General features: G+C 39.1%; 2 protein-coding genes and 1 non-coding gene across 4 annotated transcripts; all 3 read left to right on the top strand.

Moving 5' to 3' along the window:
- Window positions 1–963: 963 nt before the first annotated feature.
- On the top strand, window positions 964–20,794 carry RpS27A (ribosomal protein S27A). Of its 2 annotated transcripts, XM_065237636.1 has the most exons (5): window positions 964–1,057; window positions 12,184–12,417; window positions 14,335–14,338; window positions 20,093–20,414; window positions 20,487–20,794. In XM_065237636.1, exons 2-5 carry the CDS (start codon window positions 12,192–12,194, stop codon window positions 20,634–20,636), a joined length of 702 nt encoding a protein of 233 aa, XP_065093708.1. In that variant the 5' UTR covers window positions 964–1,057; window positions 12,184–12,191; the 3' UTR covers window positions 20,637–20,794. The 2 variants fall into 2 exon arrangements, with proteins under 2 accessions (XP_065093708.1, XP_065093700.1); XM_065237628.1 differs by lacking the exons at window positions 14,335–14,338; window positions 20,093–20,414; window positions 20,487–20,794 and adding an exon at window positions 12,585–12,892 and having other exon boundaries at window positions 12,184–12,512.
- On the top strand, window positions 6,600–6,741 carry LOC135714325 (small nucleolar RNA SNORA16B/SNORA16A family). The gene has a single exon (XR_010518814.1). It is a non-coding gene; the product is annotated as a small nucleolar RNA SNORA16B/SNORA16A family (small nucleolar RNA).
- Window positions 6,873–7,816, top strand: Ip259 (NSA2 ribosome biogenesis factor-like IP259). Its single transcript, XM_065237617.1, has one exon. The coding sequence runs from the start codon at window positions 6,912–6,914 to the stop codon at window positions 7,689–7,691; it is 780 nt and encodes a 259-aa protein (XP_065093689.1). The 5' UTR covers window positions 6,873–6,911; the 3' UTR covers window positions 7,692–7,816.
- Window positions 20,795–23,398: the final 2,604 nt, after the last annotated feature.

Consider the following 23,398-nt stretch of genomic DNA (forward strand, 5'->3'; position numbering starts at 1 on the left):
CTCACTTCTTGACTAGCCTATTGGTCCCAAGCAAACAATTAACGTACCCCATTCTAGTCTAAATTCTAGTACTACGCAATGTTTGTTTTGATTCGCTATGAAAGTTTGACAGATAAAATGAGGGGTTAATGGTTGTTCCTATGTTTCGAGGGGTGAATCGATTAGCTTGGGACCGAAGAGAGTACCAGAGTTGAGCCAAAAAGTTGAGCACGTTATTTCGGGACCTTCTAGTCTTAGAGTTACCTCTATGGTATAAGGCTGATGCTTTGGCAAAAATGTATAAGTGAAACACATGAATTAAATAATTGATTTTCGTTTCGTGTAGGGAACCTATTTTATTTTTGTGGCCAGAACAAACAGAGTTTACGCTTATTTTTACCTCAAATATTTTTATTTCGATGATTCTTTTTTTCTGCGTGATATTGTTTGGTGCAAGCAATGGAAATATTTACCTTATTAGACAAAACCCAGGTGATCATGACGTTTGATTATTGAAAACAATTTGAATGAAGAAAACATACCTACTGCTTAGAGATTTGTCAAATAATGTAAATATTTACAGCGATTGCCTCGAAGAATAATTTTTACATTTACATTTTTACAAGAACAATTCAGTGCCAACATTTCAAAGGGGCGTAATTGCATTTGTAAACAATGGCTTTAGTAGTCGATTTCTCGTGAATGGCTCACTCATGAAAATGAATGACACCAGCACGCAGAGGGATGTTTCCTGTACCAGCTAATATTTGTAATTTAGAGGGGTGGGCTTTTATTTGCGAGAAATCGACGACTAAAGCTATTGTTTACAAAATCAATTACGCCCATTTGAAATGTTGGCACTGAATTATTACATTTTTTTGGTGTGTACATGAAAACTATTTTCGGTGTACACAATTCTAAAGTTTGGCCACCCTATTCGATCGTTTGCTGCAAGGGTTTTAGACAAGCGTGAAGTCGCCGTTACTTCCTGTCGGCTGTCAGTTGATGCAAATTGCTACAAGAGGCGCTGCTTTTCCATTTCCTATTTCTTTTACTTTGTGAATGGTGTCAGAGTAAGGTGAGTTTGGTGCTGCTGGTGATAAATTTCCTGCAAAAAGTGTAACTAAATGCAGCTTTTTCAGTAAAATAAGTTGATAATTTGGCAGTTATTGGTGATCCGCTAAGGGTGAGATATAATTGTTTGCAGATTCGGTGGAAATTGTCCGAGAATTTCGGCAGTTTACTGACGATAAACAGGCACATGTAAACTTTGCCAAGTGTCAAAACGCGTACGCAAAGTGTGTTGCTCGCTCGCGGTAGTGAAATTCGTAAGAAAAGTGAAGCTTTTGGGGTTCTGTGAAGAATATTGTTGATGTGTTGGGGATCTTCTATAAAAAAGATTGGTTAAAAGTTGTGAAAACTCGATTAAATTTCGCGAAAATCCCAATCAGTTCTCGGTCAAGTTTACTTTTCTTTGGCTTATCCGCGGTGAGTATTGTAATAGTTAAGTACATCCGTAAATTAGAAAACATTTCATATTTCAAGTATAAGAACTTTAAATTGGGTAATCTTTTTTATTCAAGTGAAACACGTCGAATATTCAGAAGCAGATCCCCAAAAACTAAAACTTTGTAGTGTCGTGTTACCTTTTTGAAGCAATTCGATAGTGTTTTAAGTGCGATGAGAGCAATGAACGACAATGTTGGATGGTTCAATGAAGGCAACTTGTCACTCAGGTTTTAGTTTTGTCGGTGATCGAGCCTCTGAAAATTTGACTGCTTCACTGTATTTAAAAATGCAAAGTACCCTACGAATGCCGGGGAATGTTTTCCCGTTTCTTTAACAAAATTGATTCTATTTTAGGTTCCTAGCAGATACAAATCAATAACAGCAACAACAGAGAGCACTGCAGAGCGAAAGCATTTGAATCTAACCTTAAAACAGTCGTAGTAACTACCTGGTGAATCTTGCTTATCGGGAAGAATGAAGAAGGCCGTTTGACCGTAAGTTACTGAATTTTGCATGGGAACGAGTTCGACACTCACGACGGTCTATAGTTCGACATGCTTTCAGCATTCGATAGTAGTTTGGGTGTATGTAAACATTGCCTCCACACGGTGATTTCTCCAGTGTTAGATTGACCGATTCTCCTCACTTCCGGAGTGAATTAGGACGAAACTAATAATACCATCAGAAGGGCGGATAGCATAACAAAACTACAAAGACTTGTAATTCCCATATGAAAAACATCGAATACTTTTAGATAGAGCTGGAATACGGGACTAACAGCGTCTGTAAACAATTACGTCTCTTGATGATTTCTCGCGTAACACTTGAATAGAGCCTATTAAGTTTTGCTTACAAAAGGAAAAACCTATAAACGTTCAGCTGTTCAGATTTCGGTAAAATTTTATAGACATCTGTGTGATAATCTATGCTCGTAGGAAGACGTTTCAATTGATCCTACGTAAAATTAATCCAAACATATTATTTTTAAATAAATACCCGCCTATATATTAAACCAAGAAAATGATCTTACGATGGTTATTTACTGATTACTTGATCATGGTAAAAGAGGTAAAAACTGCTTATTCACTACAGGCTGTTTTAAAAACTATTAATTTAGTTCTCTAAAGAAATATGTATAGAGGACTCGATAACATTGAAAAAAGAAAAGAAAGTCGACAGTTATGATAATTTTGTTTTTTTTTTTTTTTTTTTTTAATTCTGTCGGTCATAACGCCCAATTTTGAAAAGTGAGATGTTGATCTCAAAAATTTTATAAATTTGGAATGAAAAACTTGAGATCTACTTAGTGAATAAATTCCGCGATCTCACATCATCAACTAAAACTTTGAAGATTTTGTGATTACAGAAAATTATTTTGATGGACATTTTCAAGAATATAAGGCTAAATAAAAGGCTCAAGGTGTCGGTTTTTATTATTTCAGATTTGAAAACAAGATCTAGGTTGGTTTGGGCCTTAAAGAAATTTTCAGAATAAGGAATAATATATTTTTTAAATTGTGAGAATAATTCCTTATTCCTACACCCAACCGAGAAATATAAGATTCTATTCAGATGTAAAGATTCCGTTCTGTGGTCGTGGTCGTCGGAATGGTTTTAAATGATTTTGACATTATTTCAGCTAAATTTACTATGGCTAGAAAATCATCTAGTGAAGGTTTCATACGAAAATATTCGATCTGATAAAACTTGCTTGTACGTTATAGAATTTTCATTACATTTGCTGTAGGAAAAAATGCAGAGGTTATAAGTTGAATTTGTTGAAAGTTTAAAGATAATTTCAAGATAATTCTGCGGAGAATTGAAGTTCTAGGCAAAATTCCAAGCACTTTTTAATTTTTTTTTGTGATTCAATTATATGGAAAATGGAGGGGAATACCGTGGGAATTCAGAAAAGACTTGCAAGGGAATCTAATTCCCAGGGCAATTCCAAAGGGATTCTGAGGAGAATCCGGAGAAGAGTTCAAACTAAATGCTGAAGTGAACTAAATATAAGAAATTTCTTGAAGTATTCCAAGGAAGTGTTTTCAAGGCAATGTTTAGGAAAATTTCAATATCATTGAGAGAAGACTACTATGATAATTCTGAGTTCTACCAAGAGACTTCTAACAAAATTTTTAAGAGAATTTCAAGAAAAATAATTCAGCGAATTCGTGAGAATTATTGAATACATTTTTAATTTGAAGAACTTTCACTTATGTACATCTGGTATATTTGCAAACCTAATTTTAAAATATTCTAGGAATGTCTTTGTCAATTGCTGCAATTATTTCATAAGCCTTCGAATGTTTCTAGAAACAGAACATCTCTTCACACATAAAATCAATATTTTCGTGGTGTTCATTGGATATTTGAATAAAAGTTGTTGACTATTAATAACCGGGAAACTTTTAAGGTTTGAACCAATTTTTTTTTTGGGAATTCCAACATGAAAACACCCTATTCTTGTTTACGTTCAAACCGTATTTTTCATACAAGTTGTTTTTTTTGTATGGAAAATAGGGTAGAGGACTATTGCGCCCATTTCCGTCATATCATACAGAAACATAAAAAAATATTTCTATGATCTCTACGAGAATGAATCAATCATACCATACGTTCGGTACGATAGTTCAGTTCAAAAGCTACAAATCAACGTCTATATGAACGCATAATATATATTATGCATCCATTCTTCTTGAAAACATACGAGGTGCTCCTAGCGATCAATTTTTTCTCCCTTCATGTGTATGCCGAAGTGAATTTAATGGCGTTTCAATGTGTTGTGACGGAATTGAAATTCGTATGACGGCATTGGAGTTAAGACGTGTTAGATTTTGTCAACAATGTTATGTACTCGTTATTAAATCTAACGGTGCGTATGGAAAGGTGAACAAATTTAGAATAATTCATCTTTGATAGAAACATTCCATTGTTCGTTCAAATCCGATCGTAAGAGAAAGGTAATCTGGAAATTAGACCCTTCAGGAATCCATGTTTTTTTTTGCATCGATGTGCAGAAGATTTCTTGACTTGAGAATTTACAATTTTTTTTAAATCTCAGGATCCTAAAATGTTGTCCAAGTGTATTTTTTTTATGTCTCATTTACTCGAGCAATGCACACGGCGGTGATGTGGCATCATTCATCATGTCTAAGTCGTGTGGCTAACGTCGATATGATGTTTTGACATGTTAGCGGATGTCAGATTGACGAAAATATGTAAATTCGCCTAATCGATGGTCCGCTTATCGTATGTTGAATATGTTAAATTACCTTTAAATAAAGAAGTTATAATCAAACAAATTATTGAAATACACTCAGGTCTTTTTTACACGGGGGATATGTACCGTGTTTTTTTTTAATTGGATTTTGATGCCATTTGTAATTATAGCATGCTATGGTCCATATAGATATATTTTTAAAAATCTGTATTTACACCAAAAATAGTGATTTTTTTTAAGTATTCAATTCGATTACCTATAGCTTGAAACGGATAATGTGATTGGAATCAAGTCGATAGGTTGTATCGTTGTCGAGAAATCGTTAAAAACGTACCGTGTAAATCGCGACTCAGCGGCACTAACTGTGTAAAAAAAGACTTCAGCGTAACTGAATTTCATTAAATGAGAGGGGCCTAAGAGGTCTTCAATGTTTATCGATGTTTCTGTAAAAAAAAGTTGCAAAATCCAGGTTCTTAAAACTTTCCTTTTATTATTTTATTTTGCGTTTTTTTTCTAATCCTGAATCTCTTAATTAGGTCTAAATCAAGGACATTGATTTTTTGTTTGCTTGATCCAAGATCTTTGGTACAAACCCCGGGATTTGGAGGATTTTTTCTAAACTTTGTAAGTAATTTTTTTCAAAGCTTAAAATCTTAAAAATTGTCCGGAACCTTAAAACACTATATACCTACGTCTAGGATGTCATTTTTTAAAGGTATTACCTTTAAATCATTAAATGACCTTTGAAGTTTTTGTTGAAGTGTAAACCAGAATTTTGAAAAAATAAAATCAGTCCAGGATCCTGAAGTTTTGTTCAAGTCTGAAATAACGAAAAAAAAATTAGATGTCCTAGAATTTGGGGAAAACAGATCAAGGTAATCTTTCCAACTCAGATTAGAAATGTTATCAAAGTTTGAGATCTGTAAGGCGTTTCCTTGTAGAGAGTCCTTTTTCTTATCAAATTTCGCAATTTCAAGAGCATAAATCTCAAGATATATAAGGTTTATAAATATGTAATTGATTGCTTCTCCGCAGCAAACAAAAGTGGTAGTAGTTTCAGTCGCATATAATCACAAAATCCTTAATATGTTGAGTTGTGAAATTGCGGGAATCTTATACATATAGGTACCTATTTGTTTTCATATTCTGAGGGCAAAGTCCCAAAAATTTAAAAATGGTTCTAGGTATGAAATCATCAACATTTTTTTAAGGTTCTAGAATTTGAAATATGTTTCGAAGTTCAAAATTGAAAGTAATTTTCTATCCTCGGGATGTTTACATGAATTATTCTTTGTTATACCGGAATCTAAATGTCTTTAATCGGTTATAGTTGCTTGCAAACCAATGCATTCCACTATTATAGGAACCAAAGTTAGCTATACTTTCGTCTCCTCATTCATCTATCGTATACAAAAATGACTATTTTAAGTCTGTTATTTGAAACTTGGCATCTTCAACTATGAATTGAATTAATAGTTATTTTTATGAAATATAGGAATCTTTTATAAAACCTTAAAACTATCTTGGTAAACCGGGAATTCAAATTCCGAAATTCAGTGACCATTCTGTTACTAATATTGAGTTTACTGTACATTGTTATAATATCGAAACACCGGGATTCGTTATATCATATCAAGACCAACAATTGAAATGGCCTTAACTCCATTTTGTAAACAAACCTTGTGAGGCGATTTTCTCGCGAACCGAAGTCCGCAAAGACAAACCAAAATAATTAACAGGTAGGGGAAATTTTCCTCTAGCCGATTGTGGTTTAGGTTTGCGAATGAAGGTTTCGGTTCGCGAGAAAATGGCTTTACAAGGTTTGTTTACAAAATGGAGTTAAGGCCATTTCAATTGTTGGTCTTGATATTTTACGTACCAACTTGCAATAAAACGGCCTGATCGAAGCTGGGGTCTTGGGAATACCTCCATGACCTTAGTCAAATACATGGCCCAGAGAAAATTACTTATCGACGGTCATTGGGCGTTCGATTTCCATGACGCATCAATAACATATTTGATAAGTTACAAATCCGAAAAACAAAGGTCAATTGCTCGCTCCATCGTAGGCTGTATTGCTTTGTGTCTGCAGGATCCTGTATCAGTTCACATTAACGATAACCATAGATCCGACCCCTCGCTAACGCTGCCTCTTCTGTTCTAGCTCTTCGGCTTCTGACCTCACCATCACACCAGCAGCAAAATGCCGCAGAACGAATATATTGAGCGTCACATCAAGCTCCATGGCCGGCGGCTCGATCATGAGGAGCGCAAGCGTAAGCGCGAGGCTCGCGAGCCGAAGAAGCGCGCTGCCATGGCCCGTAAACTGCGAGGCATCAAGGCCAAACTGTTCCAGAAGCAACGGCGCAATGAGAAGATCCAGATGAAGAAAAAAATTCAGGCTCACGAAGAAAAGAAGGTCAAAAAGACCACGGAGAAGGTTGAGGATGGAGCGATTCCGGCGTACCTGTTGGATCGTGGTGTACAGTCCAGTGCCAAGGTGCTGTCGAACATGATTAAGCAAAAGCGAAAGGAGAAGGCTGGCAAATGGGACGTACCGATTCCGAAGGTTCGAGCACAGGCAGACTCAGAGGTATTCAAGGTGATTCGCAGCGGCAAAACGAAACGGAAAGCGTGGAAACGCATGGTCACCAAGGTCACCTATGTGGGCGAGAACTTCACCCGAAAACCGCCAAAATTCGAACGGTTTATCCGACCTATGGCGCTTCGATTCAACAAAGCGCACGTTACGCATCCGGAGTTGAAGGCGACGTTCCACCTGCCGATCATCGGCGTTAAGAAGAATCCCTCCTCCCCGATGTACACCAGCTTGGGGGTCATCACCAAGGGTACTGTGATCGAAGTGAACATTTCCGAGCTGGGTTTGGTCACGCAGTCGGGCAAGGTCGTCTGGGGTAAATACGCCCAAGTGACGAACAATCCCGAAAATGACGGATGTATTAATGCTGTGCTATTAGTTTAGTCGCTGTCCAATCACCTGATTCTTTTTTTTTTCTCATGTAAAGTCTGCATTAGTATGTAAGGTTGCGTCGTTTAGTTTTGTATGGATGTGAAAAATATAACTCGAGGTATGCATTCGTAAAATTATCCTAGGTGTTTTATTGTTTCAGTGGAGTGGGAGCTAGAAGTGGAGGTTTTTGGTACAGAAAGGTGAGTTCAGGTTTGGTAAGATAATAAAATGACAATCCTGTTAACTTGGAAAAGGTCGAAAATTAAAAAAAAAAAAACGCATCAGAATGCTATACCAGCCCGAATAACAATTTCCAAAAGTTGTTGATTTGCCTAACTTCATAAATATTTAGGCTGTGTTCAATTTTCAAATGAACCTACTATTGTACCAGACTTATTTCTGACAGACCAGGAATCAATCAGCACCTTCTCGAAAATCGGACGATCCAACATCAGAGGGATTTACGAACATTATAATTTATTTTCCAAGTGTCAAATTTAAGTGAACATTCACCAAATGGAACACAGCCTTAGCATTTCCTTCTTTAATAAATACAGTGATAACCTGATTTTCAGGGTTGTTACAGCTGGCGCGGATTTTCCGAAAGCTTATCAAAGAAAATGAAATCATTGTATTTTTCATCTAACAATTTTATTTTTATTCGGGTGATCATACCAACTATTAAAAATTTGTTGTACACTGGAGTCGCTTTTTACGCGGATGTACAGTAAACTTCTGATCAATATTGTGAAGAATAATGATATTTAGATGTAGCTAATGCTAACAAATTCTTTAAAATTATGTAAGTAGATTTTTATATCTAGATTCTTATAGCTAATAGCTGATAAATCTCATCTAGTTTACACAAATAACTAAAAGAAAGATAATTTGTTGCAGACAAATATCATAGGACTAAGTTCTATGAATAGTTAAAGATGAATGGAAGATGCTTTCATCTTACTTATATCTTGCTTTTCGAAAACTCACAACTAACAAAAATTGTTGAGTTTATTCCTAATTTTATTTCGGTAGGGGTAGGAGGGGTATAGTGGGTCATAATGAGCATTCTGTACTTTTGGCTTAAATTTCTAATGGTTCCTTCCCCTATTTGAGCTGTAAATAACATATTTTTTCTATGACCAAATTTAGCGCGGATTCAAAATCAAAATTTCTGTAACAACCCTGGATTTTGTGCGCATCAGGCTTTTATCTATCATTACTTTCACACAGGTATCTGTAATTCCAAATTTTTCTCATTAATCTTTAAAATAAACTTTGGTGTTATAATACCACTGGAAAAGGGCATGCGTTTCATAGCGCATTAGAACGCACATTGCCTACTATAGTAAATACACTGAAGTCGCTTTTTACACGGTTTTTTTTACTCGGATTTCGGAATTAACGCGGTTTTTTTTTACGCGGCACGTATCACCCGCGTAAAAATCGACTCCAGTGGATTGGGTCGGTAATATTTCCTTCTATATTATATATTAAGGAGATAAGATAAGATAGGAGTATTCCCTTCTTTGTTTATATTCGAGGATTTGGAATATTACTTTCCCTATCAAATATTTTTGGAGGGAACTAAAGGAAATAATATCTTATTTATTATATATGTTTGAAGTAGAGAAAATAAACGACTTCATGGTAAACCTTTTTGCTCCTAATATGCCTTGATCCATAACTGTGGAAATACTCATACCGATAAATATATAGGGGAAACGCACCTGTTTTGACAATATATTTGCTATGGAAAATTCGCCGAATGCCATTTCACCGAAAGCCTTTGTGTTGCTGAGTTTAAGGGGGATGCAGTTGCCCTCCCCTGCTCCCTCTGGCTACGCCTAGTGTTTTCATGTTATAGAACTTAAGTTGTGTTAACATTGTTGATCAAAATCATATGCACGGGATATACAAACGCAAGAAGATTTTGAGTCAATTATTTTCCCGAGGTATGGCCAAAACTGGTACATTTACCATAGTATTGACAGAATTTCGGTTTTGAACGAACATTGCTTTTGAAGTTACAAAAAATAATCTCCTTAAGCGGTTGTTACCAATCTTTCGGCCGTCTTCAAACTGTTTTTCAATAATTTGTTTTGAATGTAAAATGAATACTTTTTACTTCATCAATGTTTCAGTCATGTTTTTTTTTTTAACAAAAAGAGATTTCAATAATATTTTTGCTGTCCACTGTGCACTCCTGGCTGGCCGATAAGTTTTATATGCAACGGCTAATCTGTAACACATAAACGCATGCAATTAGCCATCTGTATAAGATTCTTCGGCTAACCTTCCACTCACATAAAATTTTGGCTGCCATACGAAAAAAGTGGTCGATTTTGGCCCATTTTTTTACTGTGTTCGGGCAATGTTAAATATTAATATATCGACATGAAAATGGGAGATTAGCCGAAAACAAGTATGAAGAACCAAAATTAAAAAGCTCAAGTCGATTTGTGTAGTTGTGTACTAGTTTCTGAGAAAACTTATCGGTCAGCGAAAAAAAGTGGTTCTGAGAAAAACGCGTTAAAACATTTGACTGTACTTAAAACCACCACGGTACCCTTTGTTTCAATACGCGACAAATCGAATACCGATTTCGCGTATCGAAAAACGCCTTAATAGGGGAATAGTATACACTGAAGTCTTTTTTTACACGGTTAGTGCCGCTGAGTCGCGATTTACACGGTACGTTTTTAACGATTTCTCGACAACGGTACAACCTATCGACTTGATTCCAATCAAATTATCCGTTTCAAGCTATATGTACCTAATGGAATGGCATACTTTAAAAAAATCTCAATTTTTGGTGTAAATACAGATTTTTTTTTAAATATGTATATGGACCAAAGCATGCTATAATTTCAAATGGCATCAAGATACGATTTGTTTTAAAATATTTAAACATGAGAAAAATCAAAATCTCGGTAGGTTTTTTTTCACACGGTACAAAAAAACCTAAGTGTAGTGTAAAGTACAAAAAAAAATGTAAACAACGATTTTTTGCAGAAAAAAGAAGAAGATTGGTAACGCCCCCTAACATACCAGTAGTAGTAGATACCGTAAAAGTGCCATTATTCCGCGCAGTTTTGAAAAATTCAAAAATTATTTTAATTAGTAGATACATTGAATTCAAGCTGAACATTGCATTAGGTCATAAGTAACAATTATCGATTCTCTTCATCGACTTTCTCTTTCTCTTTCTTGTTGTGTTTGTCGTATTAGATGCTAGATAAAAGCTTCTTTTATCGATCTGTGTGCTGAAAATACGTGGGAATATCTTCACATGGCCGTGGGGATACAAAGAGAAAGTCGATGAAAATAATCTGTCAATGTTACTTAGGACCTAATGCAATGTTCAGCTTGAATTGAGTTGACCTTATAAGTACACTGAAAAAAGTTTTCATATAGTTTCCATTGGGAACGCACATGATATTTTTCCAATAACAAAATTAATGATTTTTATCTGAAATTCAAATAACGTTCATACGATCACATGAATTGAATATGACAAATCACATAAACTTCATTGGACACATAAGGTTCATGTGATTTTGTGATGCGATTCCCAATTATGAGATCACATGAAAGTTAAGTGAAATTCTAATGAATATTTTCCATTGGAGATGTGATTTATTTTTTGAGTGTAGGTAGGTAGGGGGAGAAGGGGCATAGTGAGCATTCCGCAGTTTGGCTCTGGATCTCCAGCTGCATGAAACAAATCAACTGATAGTAGGTTCAATATCATTATGATATTGATCCTACCACCAACCAATTTGTTCCGAATAGCCGAAAGTATAAGCTGGTGCACGGGATGCTCACTATGCCCCTCTTACCCCTAGTAGGTGTATCTGAGAAAAATATGAATTTAGATAAAATCAAAACTGCAAAATGTAAAAAAAACAGCTTGGAATTAGGCGCTTCACGTTACTACACTCAAAAAAAAAAATCATGTCCAATGGAAAATATCCATTAGAATTTCACATAACTTGAAAGTTCAATGTGATCTCAAAATTGGAAATCGCACTACAAAATCACATGAACCTTATGTGATTTACCACATAGAATTCATGTGATCATATAAATGTTATGTGAATTTCAGATAAAAATAATTATTTTTGTTACTGGAAAAATATCATGTGCGTTCCCAATGGAAACTATTGATTCATATTGAAACATATTTTTTTAAATTGATATGATTTTAAATTGAGTTTGGATTTACTTAGGTAAATACGGCACAATAAGCGACGAACCTCATAAATAAAAGAAAATCTACGCAGTTTTTAACGACTGTCTACGTTTCATGTAAATCTTCAAAAAAAATGTACATATGATTATCAAGACCAGAGGGGGAGGGAGCGTTTACGAGAAACTACTACTACTATCTAATTGAACATGAATTAGAATATCAACTTATTTTGTTCGGAAGCTGCAAATGATGACAGACGATCGCATGCCCACGTGTGCATCCTATATTCAACCTTTTCTTCGCCCTCTACAGCATCCAGGATGCAGATCTTCGTCAAGACCCTGACGGGCAAGACCATCACCCTTGAGGTCGAACCGTCCGATACGATCGAAAATGTCAAAGCCAAAATCCAGGATAAGGAGGGAATCCCCCCAGATCAGCAGCGTTTGATCTTTGCCGGTAAGCAGCTGGAAGATGGTCGTACCTTGTCCGACTACAACATCCAGAAGGAATCGACCCTTCACTTGGTGCTGCGCCTCCGTGGTGGTGCCAAGAAGCGCAAGAAGAAGAATTACTCCACCCCCAAGAAGATCAAGCACAAGAGGAAGAAGGTCAAACTGGCTGTCCTCAAGTACTACAAGGTATTATCCTTCACTCCATGTCCCCCTTGGATGGCCCTTAATTTTGTCTTTTGTATTTCCGTTTCCCCATAGGTCGATGAAAACGGCAAGATCCACCGTCTGCGTCGTGAGTGCACCAGCGAGACCTGCGGTGCCGGTGTTTTCATGGCTGCCCACGAAGATCGTCACTACTGCGGCAAGTGCCACCTGACACTGGTCTACTCCAAGCAGGAAGAGAAGTAAAAAAAGGACCTGTTATCTCTGGGTATATTTTGCGTTGGTGAACAAGAATGCACGAAGAGATCTTCTTCTTCTTTAATATTTAAGGATTAAAAGAAAATAAAAAGGAAAAATCCACAAATAAAGGATTGATACGGTTTTACATTCCGTATTCTTCTAAATTGGTCATGTTCAATAATTTTTCGATGACACTGACTGATCTTACTTTTACTGGGGACGGTCCGGCTTAGCAGTTAGGTATGTAGTGTAGTCACTCCCCCTTATTCTGCGAGTCACGTGACTCTCTCACCGGTGAGGTGACAATTGTCACCTCGTGTGAGGTGACTCTCCATGCAAATCAAATGGAGAGTCACCTCACCGGTGAGAGAGAGTCACGTGACTCGCAGAATAGGGCTGACTATTCATTCCTCACGGGGTTTTACACATTTTTTTTTTATTCTATTTGTTCCAAATTCAAATCAATTAACCACTTCATTCGAGCAGTTAAAATGACGTTTACTACTACTCAAACTTTGAAATAAAACATTATTTTGAGATTTTTTCTTCTAGAACCACCAGAAAAGTAGCCATCATTTGTGCGTTTCATAAAAAAATAGAAATAAGTTGGTCCAGTTTTGTGAAATCGCCGCTGGTTGAAAGTCACGCCAAAACTGCTTGACAAACGGGTTTTCTCTTGTCTTGATAAAATTTACAGGGTGGCAAGTGAACCAGGAAAAAGTCGGGATGTTATTTTCACCAAGGTTGGGAATTTTAAAAATTTACCATGAAAATAATCTTGTTTCTATAATTCTAGATAGAGCAGGAATTGAGGCGTAAACAATGACTTCTATCGATGATTTCTAGGAATTCAAGGCACGTCCACGCATACCAACCTTAACATCGAATAGGGAAAGTCTTTCCCTACCCGCTGAGGATGTTGGTTTGCGTGGGCAAGCCTTGAATTTCTAGAAATCATCAAGAGAAGTCATTGTTTACAAAAGCTGTTAGGCCGTTCACAATGCTGAGTTTCAAAATTGTTTTAAACGACAATTCTATAATTTGAAACTGTCAAAAATAAAACTGCAACACGATCAGCGCAATAACGGCGCCGGTGGTGTAGTGGTAAGCGTGATTACCTCTCACCCCAGCAGGCCTGGGTTCAATCCCAGTCGGCGCCGCCGGGATGTTCTGAGGAATAACATCTCTGATCACGCCTTCCTTCGGAAGGGAAGTAAAGCCGTTGGTCCCCGGTTCATGAGTTGATGGGTCGATAAGTAGGGTCCAGGTGTGGGAGCTGCCTTCCTCGCGTCGGTCGCATTGGTGCTCAGCACGGAAAACAAGATCGACGGAAAACAAATCAAGGAAAACAAACGATCAGCGCAACGCACAGTTCTAAAAGATTTTTGTAATCATCATGTTCCATGAATTTTACTATTCTCTATGAAGTTCTCCGTTTTTTTTGTGAAGTTCTTCGAAACATCTTTAAATATATCCAAAGAAATTTGAAACAGAGTTCCATTCGTGTTTCAAACTCGCTCAGAAATAAAACAGAATAGTCGAGCAGTTGCAAATCTGGTGCAAAATAGTGCTCGAATAATGAAACTGCAACTCAGCATTGCGAAAGGTGCGTTTCTGTTTTCAAATTGAAACAGTCCTTATAAAATACAACAGCATTGCGAACGACCTCCTCCGTATTACCAAGAATGCCGCAGTGGCCAGGAATCCATACAAATGTTGTGTTCTGTGGGCATATCGCTGAATGGCTTGGATCCATGAGTGCTTAATAGAGTCTGAGTTGAGGGCTAAAACTACACTTGCGGAGTCCGTAAATACGGCAATCGGCTTGTTTGAGGGAGCGGTAGCAGCAATAAAAGCAGAGACCGCTTCTGCCGAGAATATAGTGTACTGGTCTGGAAGTCGATGTAGTACGGACATTTGGGGGCCCGTGATGCCGATGCCAACCCCTTCACGGGAAACCGATCCATCGGAGTAACGGATAGTGTGGTTGCAGTATCTGGTTCTCTGGAGTTCCGCGACGGATCTCACAAGTGCCGTAGAGTTGGATCCTGCCTTGAACTTCTTCTTTATCGCCAAGTCGATAATGGGCCCGCGCAGGTTCCAATCTCTGGTTCCACACCAATGTATGCTAGGCACCGAGGGAAGCTCCAGATTGGCGGTGGCTGAAAGGAGTTGTTTGGCCTCGCTAAGGAGGAAAACTCCTTCATATGAGCCAGCTGTCTTCTCCTCGAAGCAAATTGATCGGTTACAGATGGTCTGAGTAACTAGAAGGTTGAATGGTATTACTCCACTTTCCACGCAAGCTGCAATTGCAGGCGTCGATGGTAGTAGGCCGGATGAGATACGGATAGCTTGGTGATATGTAGAGGCTAGTTTCGTAATAAGTTGTTCGCGAGCGAGACAGGTAACTTCGATTTCATAAAGGAGACGTGATTCTAAAATTGTTCTAGCAACTCGAAGACGAATGGACCGGTTACTGTCTGGGTGTCGACCTGCGATGGATCGTAGCAGATTAAGGCGTGTCTTGCAGGCGTTCTTGACTTCGTCGAAGTGGGCAGAAAAGGTCGAATATCGGTCAATTCGAACTCCGAGGATACGGGCTGACCTCCTGATGGGAATAGCTGTACCATTGATACAGATGGGAGTGTTAAGGACGGCATGATGGTGAGAGCAGATGTGCACTAGTGTGCATTTTTCGGCTGAGAGTTGGAAGCCAGTCAGTGATGTCCACAGGGAGACTGCCCTTGTGGCAGCGCCCATCTTTCTACGTAGTGCCTTTATGGTTTTGTGAGTGATCAGGAGGATAATGTCGTCTGCGTACCCAAAGATGTAAATTTCCTTAGGAAGGTTAGCGTTAGCGTTAGCGTTGTTATGATATACTTCGTAGATTGGATACTAGCGACACAGATGTAAATTTCCTTAGGAAGGTTAACGAAAACTCCATTCATACAAATTAAGAAAAGGGTGACCGTGATAACCGAACCCTGTGGTACGCCAGTCTCCTCTCGGAATGTTGCGGAACGGTGGTTTCCCAGAAGTACCTGAAAGGTGCGGTTTGCCAAGAAATTCTTCACGAAATGCATCAGGTGCCCGCCAAGGCCCCAATCAGCCATTTGTCGGATGACATCTGGCATCCAAGCTCTATTATATGCTTTTGCTATGTCTAAAGCTACCAGTTCGACGTGGTGCCCGCTCGAGGTAGCGTCATCTAGGGCTTGGGCAAGTGTGGCGAAGTACGTGTTTGTACCGTGTCCTGGACGAAAGGCGTGTTGACGGTGGTCAAGTAGGTCCCTGGATTCTAGAAAGTTCATCAGTCGTCTATTTACCATCCTTTCCACGATTTTGGAGGCACAGCATGTGAGGGAGATCGGCCTGAAATCACTAGCTTGTCTGCCTGGCTTTCCTTGCTTGAGGATCGGGACCACGAGACTGTGCTTCCAATCCTGAGGCAGGGAGTTGTGCAGCCACTCCTGGTTGATTAGATCTAGAAGCTTGCGTCTTCCTTCTGATGGTAGATTCCGGAGCAAAGGATAGCCCACCTCGTCCGGGCCCGCAGAATTGCCTTTAGCCTTTGATAAGGCTAGAGCGAGCTCGTTCATCCGGAAGGGTTCGTTTATTTCCGGCACAATTGTTTTCTCTGGAATTGGCATGCTGGCTATGGGGGGTGTCGAAGCAACTTTTTTTCCTACGGAAGCGTTCTTCGTAGCCTTCTATGGCTGATAGAGAGGCAAAGTATTCTCCAAGCACATCGGCAATAGTTTCTGAATCGCGGGTAATTCCTCCTTCATATTTAAGTGCGATTCCCCGGTTTTTTCTCTTCCCACTTAAAGCATTAACCTCCCCACAGATCAGCTGCCGATTGGTTTGGGCTGATTTCGTTGAGAAAGTTCTCCCAACTTTGGGTTTTCGCATCGCGTATAGTTTGCCGACATTCGTTCCTTTTTGCACGGTAGTGAGCCAAAGCAACCTCCTTGTCGGTGGTTTTTATTTAATCGCTTGGCGGCACGAAGAGCCTTTCTCCTGGTTTTCACAGCAATTTTTGTGTTTGTCCCCCACCACAGAAGGGCTTTTCGTCCTGGGATGGTACTAGATCGAGGAATAGTGTCTGTTGCCGCTTGAAAAATCGAACCGATGTAGTCCGAGAGGTTGGTCGGTTCGGATTCTCTGCAGGTACCGGTGATTGCCTCTTGATAACTTGTCCAATCTGCTTGATTGTACATCCAGCGTGGTCTACGAGAGGCTTCGGTTGGTCTACAGTCGAGTCGGATTTCAATGGGGTGGTGGTCGCTACCCATCGGGTCTTCCATGACCTTCCATAGAAGGCGATGGATTGTTCCTGAGCTGGCGAAAGACACGTCAATTGCGGATTCCCTTTGTCCACTTATGAAGGTTGTGGATCCATCATTTAGAGGAGTTAGATCAACAGTTTCAGCCGCTTCCAGGACATCGATGCCCCTGCGGTTGTTTAGAGGGCTGCCCCATGCTTGGTGATGGCCGTTTACATCACCCAGGAGAAGTATTGGGCCGTCGATGGAGCGGAGTAGGTCAATTAACTTTCCTTTAAGTCCAGGGATCTTCTGACAGGGAAGGTAAACAGAGATTACAGTGACTGCTAGCGGATATTCGAGTCTTATAGCAGCCACAGGTAGCTCAGTAGATAGCGGAGTGGTGGTGAAGAGAAGAGTTGCTTTGATTCCGATAGCAGTGCCTTGGCGAGTATTGTGGTTGGTTCCCAACACCCAACGATATTGTCCCGCGAGAGTCCGGTCCATTCTACACGCAGAAAAAAATATTTTAAACGTAATAATATCTGACGTAAATTTAATAAGAATTTCATTTTGTTTTGGCTGCAAAATGAAATCATTATTATTTCAACAATCCAGTATCTTTGTTTTTAAAAACCCATGGATTGTTAAATCAAAAAGAAAATCTTTTCGAATTTACAAGAGCTTTTATGGTTTTGACGTAAGCTGTCAAATTTGGCAGCAATGTTTCAGTCATGTTTTTTTTTAACAAAAAGAGATTTCAATAATATTTTTGCTGTCCACTGTGCACTCCTGGCTGGCCGATAAGTTTTATATGCAACGGCTAATCTGTAACACATAAACGCATGCAATTAGCAATCTGTATAAGATTCTTCGGCTAACCTTCCACTCACATAAAATTTTGGCTGCCATACGAAAAAAGTGGTCGATTTTGGCCCATTTTTTTACTGTGTTCGGGCAATGTTAAATATTAATATATCGACATGAAAATGGGAGATTAGCCGAAAACAAGTATGAAGAACCAAAATTAAAAAGCTCAAGTCGATTTGTGTAGTTGTGTACTAGTTTCTGAGAAAACTTATCGGTCAGCGAAAAAAAGTGGTTCTGAGAAAAACGCGTTAAAACATTTGACTGTACTTAAAACCACCACGGTACCCTTTGTTTCAATACGCGACAAATCGAATACCGATTTCGCGTATCGAAAAACGCCTTAATAGGGGAATAGTATACACTGAAGTCTTTTTTTACACGGTTAGTGCCGCTGAGTCGCGATTTACACGGTACGTTTTTAACGATTTCTCGACAACGGTACAACCTATCGACTTGATTCCAATCAAATTATCCGTTTCAAGCTATATGTACCTAATGGAATGGCATACTTTAAAAAAATCTCAATTTTTGGTGTAAATACAGATTTTTTTTAAATATGTATATGGACCAAAGCATGCTATAATTTCAAATGGCATCAAGATACGATTTGTTTTAAAATATTTAAACATGAGAAAAATCAAAATCTCGGTAGGTTTTTTTTCACACGGTACAAAAAAACCTAAGTGTAGTGTAAAGTACAAAAAAAAATGTAAACAACGATTTTTTGCAGAAAAAAGAAGAAGATTGGTAACGCCCCCTAACATACCAGTAGTAGTAGATACCGTAAAAGTGCCATTATTCCGCGCAGTTTTGAAAAATTCAAAAATTATTTTAATTAGTAGATACATTGAATTCAAGCTGAACATTGCATTAGGTCATAAGTAACAATTATCGATTCTCTTCATCGACTTTCTCTTTCTCTTTCTTGTTGTGTTTGTCGTATTAGATGCTAGATAAAAGCTTCTTTTATCGATCTGTGTGCTGAAAATACGTGGGAATATCTTCACATGGCCGTGGGGATACAAAGAGAAAGTCGATGAAAATAATCTGTCAATGTTACTTAGGACCTAATGCAATGTTCAGCTTGAATTGAGTTGACCTTATAAGTACACTGAAAAAAGTTTTCATATAGTTTCCATTGGGAACGCACATGATATTTTTCCAATAACAAAATTAATGATTTTTATCTGAAATTCAAATAACGTTCATACGATCACATGAATTGAATATGACAAATCACATAAACTTCATTGGACACATAAGGTTCATGTGATTTTGTGATGCGATTCCCAATTATGAGATCACATGAAAGTTAAGTGAAATTCTAATGAATATTTTCCATTGGAGATGTGATTTATTTTTTGAGTGTAGGTAGGTAGGGGGAGAAGGGGCATAGTGAGCATTCCGCAGTTTGGCTCTGGATCTCCAGCTGCATGAAACAAATCAACTGATAGTAGGTTCAATATCATTATGATATTGATCCTACCACCAACCAATTTGTTCCGAATAGCCGAAAGTATAAGCTGGTGCACGGGATGCTCACTATGCCCCTCTTACCCCTAGTAGGTGTATCTGAGAAAAATATGAATTTAGATAAAATCAAAACTGCAAAATGTAAAAAAAACAGCTTGGAATTAGGCGCTTCACGTTACTACACTCAAAAAAAAAAATCATGTCCAATGGAAAATATCCATTAGAATTTCACATAACTTGAAAGTTCAATGTGATCACAAAATTGGAAATCGCACTACAAAATCACATGAACCTTATGTGATTTACCACATAGAATTCATGTGATCATATAAATGTTATGTGAATTTCAGATAAAAATAATTATTTTTGTTACTGGAAAAATATCATGTGCGTTCCCAATGGAAACTATTGATTCATATTGAAACATATTTTTTTAAATTGATATGATTTTAAATTGAGTTTGGATTTACTTAGGTAAATACGGCACAATAAGCGACGAACCTCATAAATAAAAGAAAATCTACGCAGTTTTTAACGACTGTCTACGTTTCATGTAAATCTTCAAAAAAAATGTACATATGATTATCAAGACCAGAGGGGGAGGGAGCGTTTACGAGAAACTACTACTACTATCTAATTGAACATGAATTAGAATATCAACTTATTTTGTTCGGAAGCTGCAAATGATGACAGACGATCGCATGCCCACGTGTGCATCCTATATTCAACCTTTTCTTCGCCCTCTACAGCATCCAGGATGCAGATCTTCGTCAAGACCCTGACGGGCAAGACCATCACCCTTGAGGTCGAACCGTCCGATACGATCGAAAATGTCAAAGCCAAAATCCAGGATAAGGAGGGAATCCCCCCAGATCAGCAGCGTTTGATCTTTGCCGGTAAGCAGCTGGAAGATGGTCGTACCTTGTCCGACTACAACATCCAGAAGGAATCGACCCTTCACTTGGTGCTGCGCCTCCGTGGTGGTGCCAAGAAGCGCAAGAAGAAGAATTACTCCACCCCCAAGAAGATCAAGCACAAGAGGAAGAAGGTCAAACTGGCTGTCCTCAAGTACTACAAGGTATTATCCTTCACTCCATGTCCCCCTTGGATGGCCCTTAATTTTGTCTTTTGTATTTCCGTTTCCCCATAGGTCGATGAAAACGGCAAGATCCACCGTCTGCGTCGTGAGTGCACCAGCGAGACCTGCGGTGCCGGTGTTTTCATGGCTGCCCACGAAGATCGTCACTACTGCGGCAAGTGCCACCTGACACTGGTCTACTCCAAGCAGGAAGAGAAGTAAAAAAAGGACCTGTTATCTCTGGGTATATTTTGCGTTGGTGAACAAGAATGCACGAAGAGATCTTCTTCTTCTTTAATATTTAAGGATTAAAAGAAAATAAAAAGGAAAAATCCACAAATAAAGGATTGATACGGTTTTACATTCCGTATTCTTCTAAATTGGTCATGTTCAATAATTTTTCGATGACACTGACTGATCTTACTTTTACTGGGGACGGTCCGGCTTAGCAGTTAGGTATGTAGTGTAGTCACTCCCCCTTATTCTGCGAGTCACGTGACTCTCTCACCGGTGAGGTGACAATTGTCACCTCGTGTGAGGTGACTCTCCATGCAAATCAAATGGAGAGTCACCTCACCGGTGAGAGAGAGTCACGTGACTCGCAGAATAGGGCTGACTATTCATTCCTCACGGGGTTTTACACATTTTTTTTTTATTCTATTTGTTCCAAATTCAAATCAATTAACCACTTCATTCGAGCAGTTAAAATGACGTTTACTACTACTCAAACTTTGAAATAAAACATTATTTTGAGATTTTTTCTTCTAGAACCACCAGAAAAGTAGCCATCATTTGTGCGTTTCATAAAAAAATAGAAATAAGTTGGTCCAGTTTTGTGAAATCGCCGCTGGTTGAAAGTCACGCCAAAACTGCTTGACAAACGGGTTTTCTCTTGTCTTGATAAAATTTACAGGGTGGCAAGTGAACCAGGAAAAAGTCGGGATGTTATTTTCACCAAGGTTGGGAATTTTAAAAATTTACCATGAAAATAATCTTGTTTCTATAATTCTAGATAGAGCAGGAATTGAGGCGTAAACAATGACTTCTATCGATGATTTCTAGGAATTCAAGGCACGTCCACGCATACCAACCTTAACATCGAATAGGGAAAGTCTTTCCCTACCCGCTGAGGATGTTGGTTTGCGTGGGCAAGCCTTGAATTTCTAGAAATCATCAAGAGAAGTCATTGTTTACAAAAGCTGTTAGGCCGTTCACAATGCTGAGTTTCAAAATTGTTTTAAACGACAATTCTATAATTTGAAACTGTCAAAAATAAAACTGCAACACGATCAGCGCAATAACGGCGCCGGTGGTGTAGTGGTAAGCGTGATTACCTCTCACCCCAGCAGGCCTGGGTTCAATCCCAGTCGGCGCCGCCGGGATGTTCTGAGGAATAACATCTCTGATCACGCCTTCCTTCGGAAGGGAAGTAAAGCCGTTGGTCCCCGGTTCATGAGTTGATGGGTCGATAAGTAGGGTCCAGGTGTGGGAGCTGCCTTCCTCGCGTCGGTCGCATTGGTGCTCAGCACGGAAAACAAGATCGACGGAAAACAAATCAAGGAAAACAAACGATCAGCGCAACGCACAGTTCTAAAAGATTTTTGTAATCATCATGTTCCATGAATTTTACTATTCTCTATGAAGTTCTCCGTTTTTTTTGTGAAGTTCTTCGAAACATCTTTAAATATATCCAAAGAAATTTGAAACAGAGTTCCATTCGTGTTTCAAACTCGCTCAGAAATAAAACAGAATAGTCGAGCAGTTGCAAATCTGGTGCAAAATAGTGCTCGAATAATGAAACTGCAACTCAGCATTGCGAAAGGTGCGTTTCTGTTTTCAAATTGAAACAGTCCTTATAAAATACAACAGCATTGCGAACGACCTCCTCCGTATTACCAAGAATGCCGCAGTGGCCAGGAATCCATACAAATGTTGTGTTCTGTGGGCATATCGCTGAATGGCTTGGATCCATGAGTGCTTAATAGAGTCTGAGTTGAGGGCTAAAACTACACTTGCGGAGTCCGTAAATACGGCAATCGGCTTGTTTGAGGGAGCGGTAGCAGCAATAAAAGCAGAGACCGCTTCTGCCGAGAATATAGTGTACTGGTCTGGAAGTCGATGTAGTACGGACATTTGGGGGCCCGTGATGCCGATGCCAACCCCTTCACGGGAAACCGATCCATCGGAGTAACGGATAGTGTGGTTGCAGTATCTGGTTCTCTGGAGTTCCGCGACGGATCTCACAAGTGCCGTAGAGTTGGATCCTGCCTTGAACTTCTTCTTTATCGCCAAGTCGATAATGGGCCCGCGCAGGTTCCAATCTCTGGTTCCACACCAATGTATGCTAGGCACCGAGGGAAGCTCCAGATTGGCGGTGGCTGAAAGGAGTTGTTTGGCCTCGCTAAGGAGGAAAACTCCTTCATATGAGCCAGCTGTCTTCTCCTCGAAGCAAATTGATCGGTTACAGATGGTCTGAGTAACTAGAAGGTTGAATGGTATTACTCCACTTTCCACGCAAGCTGCAATTGCAGGCGTCGATGGTAGTAGGCCGGATGAGATACGGATAGCTTGGTGATATGTAGAGGCTAGTTTCGTAATAAGTTGTTCGCGAGCGAGACAGGTAACTTCGATTTCATAAAGGAGACGTGATTCTAAAATTGTTCTAGCAACTCGAAGACGAATGGACCGGTTACTGTCTGGGTGTCGACCTGCGATGGATCGTAGCAGATTAAGGCGTGTCTTGCAGGCGTTCTTGACTTCGTCGAAGTGGGCAGAAAAGGTCGAATATCGGTCAATTCGAACTCCGAGGATACGGGCTGACCTCCTGATGGGAATAGCTGTACCATTGATACAGATGGGAGTGTTAAGGACGGCATGATGGTGAGAGCAGATGTGCACTAGTGTGCATTTTTCGGCTGAGAGTTGGAAGCCAGTCAGTGATGTCCACAGGGAGACTGCCCTTGTGGCAGCGCCCATCTTTCTAC

Source organism: Ochlerotatus camptorhynchus, unplaced genomic scaffold (assembly GCF_037179485.1).
Source record: "Ochlerotatus camptorhynchus isolate MF236.1 unplaced genomic scaffold, CSIRO-AGI_Acam_v1.1 ptg000043l, whole genome shotgun sequence".
In the NCBI taxonomy this organism is placed as follows: domain Eukaryota; kingdom Metazoa; phylum Arthropoda; class Insecta; order Diptera; family Culicidae; genus Ochlerotatus; species Ochlerotatus camptorhynchus.